The 13,236-nt window shown below is 39.4% G+C and overlaps 1 protein-coding gene across 2 annotated transcripts in view; it reads right to left on the minus strand.

Moving 5' to 3' along the window:
- Window positions 1-1,726: 1,726 nt before the first annotated feature.
- The window catches only part of fa2h (fatty acid 2-hydroxylase), a 33,177-nt gene continuing 21,667 nt past the window's right edge, over window positions 1,727-13,236 (minus strand). For both annotated transcript variants that reach the window (XM_007558597.2, XM_007558598.2), the window contains exons 2-7: window positions 9,905-10,030; window positions 6,599-6,741; window positions 5,836-5,936; window positions 5,578-5,750; window positions 4,874-5,126; window positions 1,727-3,943 (exon numbers count right to left, since the gene is read on the minus strand). In XM_007558597.2, coding sequence (XP_007558659.1) covers window positions 3,876-3,943; window positions 4,874-5,126; window positions 5,578-5,750; window positions 5,836-5,936; window positions 6,599-6,741; window positions 9,905-10,030 — 864 coding nt within the window. In that variant the 3' untranslated portion in view covers window positions 1,727-3,875. The remainder of the gene's footprint in view (window positions 3,944-4,873; window positions 5,127-5,577; window positions 5,751-5,835; window positions 5,937-6,598; window positions 6,742-9,904; window positions 10,031-13,236) is intronic.

Here is a 13,236-nt window from a genome sequence, read left to right on the forward strand (position 1 = left end):
TATTCAGGTAAGATGTAGAAGATGCATCCCTGCTTTCTCTAATCCAAACTAGCAACTCAATCTCTTGTATTACTTAGAAAAGTTATCAATTACACATTTACTCAAAATTTCAGCCGCTATACTTTAAATAGTCTCTTCAATATTTGTGGAAAACTAAACAGCATCAATGCACAGCTTGTGTTCTGAGATCAAAAAAGGCAAATTTATGTTGTTTTGGTTGGATGACATTTGTGGATTTAATATTGATGTTTTATGCTGAAATGAATGAAACAAAACATTAGGACAAACACTACAGAGATGTGATGACGTTGGCGCCGTTTAAACTGTTCCATCAGTAACAATGTTCTTAANAAAAAAACTTAAAGATCCTTAAGATGTTTGTGAAATAAAGCATGCTCGGTCCACAACCTCTGGCGGCAGGCAGCCTCCCATTTTATACCGTTTTAAAAGAAAATCAAAAATTTGAAAAAAATAAAATTTTGTGTGTTTAGGGGGTTTGTCCAGTTCAGTTTCTAACCTGGAGGAGGTTGGTTCACCCCTCCCAAACCCCATGACAACATCAGATATACCAGGAGCACCATGCTGCCACCCAGCAATGCTCTAATGGTCCCTGAGACTTTGGAGCAACACACCAAGTTAAGTGAACCACTGAGTGTGACCGTCTGAAGAAATGAAAATATCAGCTTTAACTAAAGAGAATGATGATGATGTTAATAATAAATACTTGCTGTCATTTTAAATGAGGAAGAAAATTATAGATACATTAATAGACTTGTAATTGTAATAGATAAATGGGCACCTGAATGCTAGAAGTGAGCTTAAGTTTTTGCTCCCTCATATTTTGACCCAAAGAAATCTGATGACTTCCTGCAGTCTGTCAAATTGGTACTCTCTTAATTCTCATTGCACCTTTTTTTTTTTTAATTAAAAATAATTTAAAAAGTAAAAATTGCAAAAATTTTAATCACAGGTTGTTCCATCCTGCCTGCCATTCGAATGTCAATGCCATCAACTTCTAGAGCAAATCCTGTCCGATACGTGACCCATTCTCGTCTTACCTTTGTTTGGAGGTAATGGCCACAAGTTCTCATTTGAGTTAAAGTCTGGATTTTCCTGACCACTTGTCCAGGACGCCTGTGTTCTTGCATTTGGACCAGTCTTCTGCAGTTCATCTTTGTACTCCCTATAGAGTTGGCTTCTTTGCTGCGTTTCTTGTCCAAAGCTTTTGACCTCAACTGTGCTCTCACACCCACTTGCTGCCGAGGCTGAGCAAGCTCTGCGCTGGTGGAGATGCAGTTTATTGGCCTCCTGCTGATAAACTTAATCGCGGTTCTTGCTGGACACTCTTGGATATCCTAAAGATTTCTTCACTGCAGCTGAATGTCACCTTGAAGTTGTTGAGGTCATTTTTGATGCAAAGCGATGACAGCTGCACGCTTTTTCTTTGGAGCGAGGTGATCATCCAGGATGTAGCCCACCTTCCACCTAAAGACCACTGGAGATGGCCAATGGCCAAAGTCTTTTAGTGAGATTATGGCTTATAGATAATGAAATACAAAAGGATATTTTAAGCAGAAATATCAGGCTTTTCAAAAGAGCGATTATTGCAGGTGTTAATTAGCAGTTTAGGGTGTGGCACCCAGAGCTTCCATTCTTCAAATATTTGAGCTGCACCTGTTTATGAGATATGATCTGTTATGTAAATGAATCACAGGAAAGACCAGTGTCAGAAATATACAGACGTTTATTTACAAACATGTCTACCTTTGCATAGAAATTTAAAACTCAAAGTAAACAGATTATTGAAAATTCCTGCTGCATTTCTTTTAGCACAAAAAAAAAGACGAGTGAAAATCACGAGTTTTAGTTTTCCACATAAATAAGATTAGTATGTCTTTAAAATTAATAGACATCAAAAATACACATTTGTATATTTTGGTTCTTTGGAATAAAAAGACCCCACTGTTCAGAGTTCAGATTCAATCAACTCTTAAGTGAAATCTTGACATTTTTACCATCTATAAAGAAAGGAAAAAAGGCAAAATGACACATTTTTGGTGACGGATCAGTTACAACTCATCCCTGTTCGCCCTCAATAAGACTTATTGCTTCACATTTTTATTGAGAAAACAAATGCAACTGTGATAACTTTGGGTCATCTAAAATAGATGCTCTTTTTATACAATCAAGCTTGTAAAGGCTGAAACTTTGCATAACAGTTTTGTAAGAGACTTTTGCATGTGCTATGCTTGTAAATTATTCGAGTTAATTTTGTTCTGCTCTTAAGTTGTCTGCTCTCCTTTCTCTGCTGTGCCGAGGGAGTCGGCTGAAGCTCGGCCAGCCGCCGTCAGGACGTCCTGCTGTTGAGTCAGATCGCTCAATCGTCACCCTCTGCAGGGATCCGAGGGGGTCTAACAAACAAGGAGCTTCACACTGAAGTGGAACCAAAGATGCTAAAACACGGGCACAAAACTGTAAGGCTCTTGTGCCTCAATGAAGGCTGAAAAGTTCAATCTGAATGCACCACTGTGATATTGAGGTCTTCGAAGCAACCAGACAGATTCTGGTCCCAAAAATAAAAAAATTTAAACCCAACAGTGCAGGATGTGATTTATTTGTAATGATGATTCCTGTTAACTATATTTAACTAACCTAACATGTATTTTAGTCAAATATCTGTTATTCTGAAAACTGTAGACATCTATTTCTATGCCTAATTTGTTGTGGTGGCCAATTCCAGAAATGTTACTCGTTATGATCAGGAGAGTCGTTAGTAAACACTTCTACCGGTCGCCTCTAGATGGCAGCAGCTGCAACTGTGCAGCTCATACTAGAATTTTCTTGGGGAAAAACAAAACAGTCATTATGGTGCCTGGTCTTCATTGGCCTCCTTGCTTAAATATGGGAACTCCCCCCGCCCCGCCCCTCCAACAAACAGTGTAAAATTCCCTGTAACCTTTGACCCCGAGATCCCCACAGCAGGACGTCCACCAGCCTGGCTTCATTCCTTCAGCTCCATCCCTAAGACACCTAAAAGCATTCATTAAATCCACTCACACAGAATCCATCCATCGACTCACAGACATCAAACTCGTTCAATGAAAGCATCTCCTCTTTTGTACAAAACATTTTAAAAATATATACTTTTTTTTTTTTTTTTTTTTTTACATTTCTGTGAAATCAAACAGGGAGAAAAACAGGAAATTTTACAGTGGAATTGTGCTCATTTCAAAGATCTGGATCAGCACCTCACACTTGCAAACTACAGTAAAACCTCAATCCTGCTGATTAATAAATTAAAGACCGACTGTGGAGTTGATCAGGACGTCTGAAAACAAATATTTTCTGTTCACAGGTGTTTCAGCGAGTTTGGTCTCGTTGCAGGGAGAGACGAACCTTCAAACTGGAAGGATACTGAATTAGCCCAAGTTGGTTTAACTGGTAAGATGAATGATGCTCAAACACTTTCTCCAACAATAGCCGTTGCCACATCCACCCACCGTCCATCACTTTCTTTTCCCTCTGTGCTTTTACCTGTTCAAATGTTTCTTAAAAATTATTTCCACGCAATCCTGAAAGACTATTAAAGCTTAACCCCCGTGCTCCTGACTGGCAACCTGTTTAACGTTTGCTTGATTAATATTGGCACAAAAGTGCAAAAACAATCACAGTGAGAATAGGGATCAGAGTGGTTCTCACACATTCATATGGCTGATCTGTAGAAAACATTGCGTTACAGTGAGTATGGATGCATCGGCTGGCGCAGCATTATGGATGCCGGAGGTGTTGGGGGCAGTGGGGTTATAACAGGTGGACGGGCCATTAATTAGGGAGGCTGATAAGTCCAGTGGCCCTTGAGGAGAGCCATTCGTACGTTAGAATTTCTCGTCAGGAATGACTGTGTTGAAGGGATGATCCCAGAACGTGGTGGTGATTCCAAAACCTGCAGAGAGAAGCGTCACAGATCAGATCAGAGAACAGAGTGATTGTAGTTTAAAGAACCATAGAAATGTTCATAGAGTGAATCGGTTACCATCAAAAACAAAAGCAACATATTAATTATTTAAACGGGCCGTCAACTTGACTCCTAGTCCAGGGGTCTTCAAATCTAAAAGGTTCTGATGTCCTGGAACTTTCAGATGTCTCTGCTTCAACACACCCAAGTCAAATATTGAGATCAGCAGCTTTATTTGGAGAGCTGGACTGCAGGTGATTCAGCCATTTGATTCAAGTGTGTTGGAGCAGAGGACACACCTGGTATAAAGACAAAAGATGTGTCTTTATACCTGCCCAAAAGACACGCCTTTTGTCTGCATTGAACACAACATGGCAATATTCTGCATCATTCTAAATTGTATAAAGGACTAAACACTAAGATCCAATTTTTGCAAAAACTTTTGGAAGAGGAAGTAAAGTCAACACCAGATTGTACATTAAGGCACGAGGAGGCATCCCAGCCATAAAAGGCTGCTGGGATATTAGTTACCTTTTTTACTGATACGTTGTGACAGAAATGAGACAGGAAAATAATCAAGTTTGACTGGTTTTCAGCATTTAATTAATAAGTAGGGAAAAAGTGAGAGGAATTTATGAATGGGGTTGCTTTACAATAACCTGTGCAGATTAGACCGGATTTGTCCCCTTATGTTACTCTTAAGTATTCACTTTGGAGCCGGAGGTCAAAAAGACCTTATAAAAGCAGTTATGTGAACTGAACAGCCACAGTTTGATAGTAACTATAAACTGGGTTGAAGGCTTACAAGAGGTATAAAAAAAAATAAATCATTACAGTCCAAAACCACATCTAGGTCCAAACTGATTACAGGTGAAGTGGTGGCAACAATTTGCCCAACACTTAAACTGATTTGCTCACCTGATCTCTGGTGCTCAAAGTGATGTTTGACATGGTAAGCTTTCAGGCTGTACAGATATGAGCCTCTCTTTGGTGAGCCATAGTGAAGATAGTAGTGGATCATGTCGTACACGACGTAGCCGCACAGCCCGCCGACGAACACTGACGTGCCGAGGGTCTCCGGCAGCGTCTTACAGAGCGACATGTAGAACAACGACACCACTATGGAGGCCAACCCAGGAGGAAAGACCAGCCGAGAACCATCATAGGGAGACTGGAGAGAAACAACACAAGCGGAAAAATCTGTGAATTTGCATTCAGCTTTCTTTACTCAGACACCCTAAAGGAAATCCAGAGCAACAAGTTGCTGTTAGTGGTGACCTAACTGTGCCTAATGTAATCACTGACTGACAGAGCCGTTTCGTCTTTCAGAGTACCCACCTAATAATTATTAGCCACTCTCTGTTTGTCACAAAATCAATGTCAAATCTGTTCAAGTTTATGGTTTTAATGCAAGAGATTTGAAAAAAAAAAAAAATTAAAGGATCAGAAATTACATTTCTAAATCAGTTTAAAAACATTATATAAGCTTCAGTAAATGTTGTAATTAATAATAAAAAAAAAAAAGTTATCTATAATATGAAGCTTTAATTTTTGGGAAGTCTGCAACAAATGTTTAGATTTTTCTACCTAATGAGAGAGAAATTAATTAGAAAAAGATGTACCTTGTGGTGCTGCCCGTGCAGAAGGAAGTGTAGCGTAATGAGGTAGTAGTTATGAGCCGGCGGTTTCATGTGGAAGACGAAGCGGTGGATGCAGTACTCGATGAAGGTCCACAAGAACCAGCCCATCATGAAAAGGACCGGAAACACATGCTTGGGAATTGGTACGGAGAAATCTGCAAATCCAAACGTGCAGCGATGAAGACAAATTTACATAATGATTGTGCAGCATGAGAACCGTCGTACGCTACTGTGTCCCACCTGAGGTGAGCTCTATCCTCGTGTTGCCCTGAGCCAGGGTGGTGTAGCAGTGCCAACCAAGATAGAAGACAATAGGAAGCCAGACAACTGGGACCCAGTACCTGTAGCAACAAACCAGAAAGAATCATAAAAGGGTCATATTTGAACTGAATGAACACTCTACAGTATTTACAGTCTGCTAGGATTTTGGTTCAATAATTTTCCCCCCTCATCAACATTTGTTTGGTACTGGTCCCTTAAGTGAGAGAGAGAGAGAGAGAATACATCCAGTCCAAATAATATGTTTTAAAACTTTAAAAATGTGGCTCATTCAAACATAAAGTATTTGGTTTCCCCTCCCCCCCCCATCTCATTCATTTCTATAAAAAAATTTGAAAAAATTAAACTAAAAGATCATTGGTCATGCCATTACATGATGAATAACAAGTTCCTTTTTTTAAATGCCAAATAATTTAAGATTTTTAGGGAATATTAGGGAAGACAAAACTTAAAACGTTAAACAGGTTTCATGTCATGTTATTTTATGCTTAAACTTGTAGACTTTTAACTTTGTTTAATATGTAGGTAAAAAAATAATGTGGTTAAGTTACAAATATTGTTGAGTTTAGCTCTTATAAATTCAAACATATTTAAAAATTCCAAGAACAACAAGACAAACAGGATGCATTTGTAGGCCTGCTGCAGCAAGATGCATCTTTCAAACTGAAACTACAGCATAGGAGATAAATATGCTATTTTTAGCATAATAAGTAACATTTATTACCAGGAAGTTTTGGTCGCAGCTTCCATTAAGGGGTTTCCAAATAGTCGGATGGGTCTGTCAACTGGCTGGTGAACCCATGCATCATATTTCTCCCTCAGGTTGCCGACCTGCCAGGCCAGAGGTTTCCGCCAGTCCACCAGATCCTGCACAGACGCACAACCAAGTTTAAACTAAGAGCTACATATTCCCTCCAGCAGGTGGCAGCAGAGAGTTAAACGTCCAAACAGGCCAAAACCAGGAAGTAGTCTCATGGCAAGTGCATTTGTCTGCGTGCGATGCTGCAGGTTTACTTCAGCCCAATAACGATTGTAATAATTAAAGACTTTCAATGAGTCCAAAGGCCGGCAGTCTGACAATTTTATTTTATAGCTCCTCGTGCTGCCAGCCTGGTTTGGGCCGTGCTGCTGTGTTGTGCTGCTGTAGTCAGTTTTGTAGCATTTACAGAAATGCTTCAGCTTGGAGAGGTGAGATGGAAAGCTGGTCTGAAGCTAAACGCGTTTAATTCTGATTTTATCTGCAAAGCATAAAGAATTTTAATTGTGGTTTGAAATATACTGATCAAACCTCAGATGACAATGAGTTTGTATATACACAGAGAAAAATCAAACATACCACAGTTATGAGAAGTTCTGATCATTTCCATATCCACCTCAACAGTGAAGATCATGTAAATATATGCCCAAACACACACGGCTTAGGTATCTGACACATCTCTCTCTCCGACTATCCAGTGACAGCAGTAACTAGCTGACTGCTCTGATCAGTTATTCAAACAGGAAAACAGCGCTGTGCTAGGAAATGAAATTACACAAGGCGGCAGAGTGAGTTCTGTGAACCAGCTGCTTTGCGTTACTTGTCAAAGGAAAATACTTTATGTGCCATCGAGTTTCGACGTTCAGTTGATCAAGGAAAGAAAAAAAAAAAAAGAAGTGAAAATGTTTGTCATGTGGTAAAGAAAAGCACACGACTCTTGCAACTTCCTGAAAGTAACTATGCTATCTTAAAGAAACAGTTTAATCTGAGAACAGTTCCCCTGCAGCAAGCAGCAGTCCATCGGTGTGAAACCAGAAAAAAAACTCTTAATTTATTTATTTTTATTCATTTCTAAAAGAAATCAAAAAAATGTAGGAAATGTTCAAATTATAGTTATTCCAGGCTGCTGATCTTTTTTTAAAATTTGTTCAAATGCCATTTTGGACAAATGCCATTTCACAAAAACTTGTGAAATGGCACTACATCATGATCTCTAGTCGAAAGCCATCTTCAGGTGCAAGTTTAACGATTCATGGAAAGTGGAGTTTTATTGTTCCTTCCTAAAATGGCGGCGTCCACAGTTACAAAAGATTTATTCCTAGTAGTAGAAGTTTGTGTCAAAGTCCGAGGCTCAACATGTCCAAAAGAAGTTCAAGTGGCTAAATAGTTTTACACTTCAGGATTGTTGCATGAAAAATATTTTTGTTACCATTTTCTCAACTTTTGAACACAACAAGGATGCTTAAAGAATCCTTCAGATCCTTCAAGTCCAGCTAATCCTGCTCATACATCGTCATTCACTTTGTGTCTAATTGGTTTACTGGGATTAACCATCATGCATGCAATGCAAACATTGTTCACCTTGGAATCATTTTATCTGGGCAACTGGGTGGCAAAATACATAAATGTTGTTCAAACTTCACATTATGTTAATGTCTATAATGTTAATGATACACTTGATTTAATGATTTCCCACTGCACAATTTAATAATTGAAAACTATTGTCTTAATTTTTCCAAAGGTGAGGTTTGTTTGCATAAGGAAGCAGGTGATCTAATATGAACCGTCATGCGTTTGTCACGTGAGAGGCAACACAAGCTAACAATGTGTAAAAACATACCTTACATTCTTGAGTCAGAGTGAGGACAAATATCATGACACACTTTTGGCATGGAACCCAGTGGGGAAATTTTAGATGAATGAGAAACCGACTGCAGCGCCCGCCAAACTGTTTCACCACATGTCTGCAGGTCGATGGCTGCAGTAGGCAGAGTTAAACAAACGCCTGGTGAAGTTAACCCAGGGTTGACGAAATCAAACCGCATCGCCGCTCTGTGAAGGGAGCGTCATGAAGAAAGGGCGCACGTTACTGGGAGAACGCAAAGGCTGAAGTGTCCAGCTGTTTGACAGTTTTTTGGGGTTTTTCTTCCCCCAAAGCAACAGCCGAGAACTCTGTTCGGGACAAATGCTTTGGGGGAAGTAAGCCACACCTTTGCTGCATCTCGTAAAACATCGAAGAGTCTAGATTGTTGCTTCTTATTTAATACAAACGCCGCCTGGAGACGAAACAAGCCAGCCAGACAGGTTGAATCTGTCATGGACACATGGAGGCGTGTGGTGACCTGGGTTTGCAGCAGCTAGTGGAAAAACACAGTTTAAATGAATCAACCAATCTCACCTCTGCAGTGAACAATGCTAGCATTTGCATGAAAATGGATTAAAGGCCCGTTTTCTGAAATGTCATTGGGTGGTACCTAGTGTGTTGCTCACAAGTTTGCACATGCCTCCATTTGACAGTGTGGGAAATTCAAAGACTACAAACACACGAGAGCCGTTTGAGAGCGGCCCGGTTCAATAACCCAACGGCTGTTGACCCCAAACGGGATATTCTGTTATTTTACCTGCTGCCTAAATCCTCAATTCAGCCAATTCAGTGGAGAAGACCGATGTAGAAACGGCACCGTGGAAAGCTTAAGCCACTTTCGATTTCTGTCAAGCAGCTAGAGTTTCTTTGTAACATTTTAAGGACGGCTTTATGAACTTTAACAGGGTTTCTAAAAATTGTGGATTTCAGCTGGTTTTTCTAGTTTGGTATTTTATTAGATTCAACCAAAGGAAAATGGTCTATACGTTTCGTTGATGAGCTTTTTGTTTGCAAATTAGCATTGATTTCATCTGAACAAAGAAACCCCTGATTGCTATAAGTTGCAAGCGCTGAATTTTTTTAAATTTTTTTTTATCTCAGACCTTTATTTATATTTCAAAGTTACAAAGTGAGAATCTTGTGAAAACTGTTAAGAAAAAGCTGCCAAATGCAACACAAATCTCAAATAAAACAAGATCTGGATGTTTCATATGAAAGTCTTTAGTGGTTCTATACGTTTTATCTTTTGAAACGCAAATTTACAGTAACATTTTTTTTGTGTTTGTTTTCTTACTCAAAATCCATCCAGCCATTGGCAATCCCAACACTTGGCTTGGAGTTTGGACATCACTCGCTTGCTGTTTCTCTCCCCTTCAACTTTAGCAGCCACAAATATAAAGAAAACCCACCTTGTCTAGATCCACGGAGCTGCAGAGCTTGTAAGGGGAATTCTCATCCTCATCTTCCATCTTGCTCGTTTTTTCTGCAGACTTTTCTTCTGCTTGTTCGCTGGCTTTTCTTCTTACTCTCAGAGTCTAGAAGGAAAACAGGAAACGGAAGGAGACACATTGAACAGGTGATCAGATGTACAAGAAGTCGGACAGGTGAACGGGTGGTTTTTATACGAGAGTATAAAAAAAAAAATTAAATAGGGCATTTTTCTGCAAACAAAATGGCTGCAGAAGTAGTAAGGAAACAGAGAATAACTGAAAATGACTCCTAATGATTGGGTCAGGATGAACAATGTTTGCAATGAGTCAGTCTATTTGCTTATTCCACTCTGGCCTTTGCTCCTCTCTCCTAAATGTAAAAGTCATTTGTTATCGCTGCTGCTTATGACCTGCAACAATTTACAACCGGTGACCATTGAGCCGCTACGACAGCCATTCCGGTTGCCAGGATCTTCAAACAGCACGACGCTTAAACATTTTCTCCTTTACGTTTAGAAACCCGAGGCATTTGCTGGCCTTTAGAGTGCGAGTTGGTGCTCTTAGAGCTGAGGCGGTAAATTCCTCCTGCAAGTTTTAAACGTTTCTGTCCCACTACACGTCTGTTTTAAATCAGATGGGACATTAATGCACAACTTCAGAAATGAAGACATGCAAAGAAACGACCTTTAATGATCAGGTGAGTTGAAGGAGACAGGAAACAATCATTTCAGTTGCCAGAGCAGAAGTAATAGTCCAAGAATTTCTGAGCTCGACATATAGTCTCCTCCCAGTGTGCCTTTAAAACCTAAAAAGTAAGACATGCAGGAAGCTTCCTGATCAGATTTTCAAACCACCTCAGCTGACTCCTTTTTATGCAGAAGAGCAGCAGCTCTATTCTAAGCTCTTCGCCTTATCGTTACAGATGAGCCCTGCCCACCCTCAGCAGAAAATGATCCATCATGACTTCCATCTCATGATCATAAGTAAGGGCTGGAATGTCAATGGACCAGTAGGTTGAGAGTTTTGACATCTTCACCGCAACATACCATAGCAACTCACCTGTCCATCTCTGGCTCTATCCTATAATCAGCTTGATAAGAAATCAGAGTCTGACCCACAACCTGGAGGGTCAGTCTAGGCTCCCAGTTGAGCACTATGGCGTCAAATTTAGACCAGATACAAAAATCCCCGAAAAACTTGATATTTCATCCTGGCACTCATACACATAGAAACAGTTTTACCCCATAAAATGAACCAACTTTAATTGGTTTTAATGTGACTTATTAAACAGAAACTGCTTATTCTAAAAGAAAGACAAGTGCAAATTGTTTTGCAAGTTTAATATTTTTATACAGCAGGTTATAAAAAAAGAAAGTGCAAACCAGATCCCAACCTAAATATTAGGCACTTTGTATTCAAAATGCATATTTTTCCTAGATATCCAACAAAGAAACCACAATATTCAGGTAAGATGTAGAAGATGCATCCCTGCTTTCTCTAATCCAAACTAGCAACTCAATCTCTTGTATTACTTAGAAAAGTTATCAATTACACATTTACTCAAAATTTCAGCCGCTATACTTTAAATAGTCTCTTCGATATTTGTGGAAAACTAAACAGCATCAATGCACAGCTTGTGTTCTGAGATCAAAAAAGGCAAATTTATGTTGTTTTGGTTGGATGACATTTGTGGATTTAATATTGATGTTTTATGCTGAAATGAATGAAACATTAGGACAAACACTACAGAGATGTGATGACGTTGGCGCCGTTTAAACTGTTCCATCAGTAACAATGTTCTTAAATCACATTCCTGATCACACGAGTCTAATCTCTCCTCAAAAAATGATAACATCTACACTAAAGTAGCCTGACATCTTTACTCAGTTTCTCCAATGGAAAAAAATATATATCTATATGACTTATTGCTGAAACGACTGAATGGATGGATGCAACTTAGGCAAGTGAAGAAAGTCTGGAAATATAAATATTTTCGATATTCTCCGTTTTCCTTAACCAAACCGTATTCAAAGAGGAGACTGTGTTGGAACCCTGATGCTACCAACACTAAAAGATAAACTCACTGGAACATCTGATGGGCTTTAGGAGATGCTGCTGCACATCCTTCAGGTCTAGTCTGGTTAAATATTCATCACCAGGCTGCTGAGAGACGCATGCTCAGGGCTGGCTGTAGTTTATTACAGACTTTGCTTCTGCAATTTAACACCTACTGTTGCAACGTTACACCTTCTCATCAACTTGTTGTGTCGGAAACAAATAAAAAGGCGCGCATTTGTTTACTAAAGTCTTCGGTGAATTTGAATTGTTTGTTTTCAGCAACAGTTCTGCTTGAAATAGTTCAAGTTCATCAAGAATATGACAAATTTATGCAAAGCAAATCAATGCAGTCGGGTTATATTTGCTCCCGACTCGTCCTGACCTCATGCAAACCCAAACCGCACACGTCACAGAGATCAGACAAAAACATTAACACTCCTCTGATACGCAATGACTTCCTTGTCACATTCACCTTAACCTAAAGCATTAATAGGATGACATTTCTGGTGCAACCAAACTTTCTGGACATGAAATAGTTAAGTTCCTGTTGTGTTTTTTCTTGCATCTTTATGAAGGGCAAAGTTCCTAAACCAGTTTGGGAGAAAATATGAATCCAGAGTTCAGTCGATATTAGATTTGTGTTGTAGAAGAAAATTAGAACAATGAAATTTAGATCCTCCATTAAAAAATAAATAAATAAAAAAAGCAAAGGCACAGCTTTCTGTTGGCGAGCGCAATAAACGCCACACCCTTTGTAACCACAGCAAACTACCTAGGTGTTGTTTAATAAGCTGCGCCTCTTCCCACTTTATACATACGAGCTCACAAACTTGACCTGAGGAGTTGTGCCATCAGGCTCTGAAGCTTTGAGGTGATCTCAGTATTAGAGATGTAAATGTCCCAACTGGGTCTCCGTCAAAAGGCGAGGAGGGTTTTGTTTTTCCAATAGTCGAAACAAGTGTGTTTATTTTGATTCTGTTTAGAACCAGCTTTGAAACCCCACCAGGGTGAGCTTAAAGCAGATCATCCAGGTTAATGGAATCTGACCGGAAATAAGGGTTTTTAATAAGCCACAGATTTAAAGGAGCATCAAATTCAATGGAGACCAGTAGAGATGGAACATGAGCCAATCTGGACTAATATAGAAGCATTTATTGCTGGGTGGCTCTATTTCAGTGATAAAGCTGATCCATGACGTTTTGTCGTTACAAAATATCGGAGATTTTAAAACGGCACACACTGATGATGCTCAG

The sequence above is a fragment of the Poecilia formosa genome, unplaced genomic scaffold (genome assembly GCF_000485575.1).
Source record: "Poecilia formosa unplaced genomic scaffold, Poecilia_formosa-5.1.2 Scaffold97, whole genome shotgun sequence".
In the NCBI taxonomy this organism is placed as follows: domain Eukaryota; kingdom Metazoa; phylum Chordata; class Actinopteri; order Cyprinodontiformes; family Poeciliidae; genus Poecilia; species Poecilia formosa.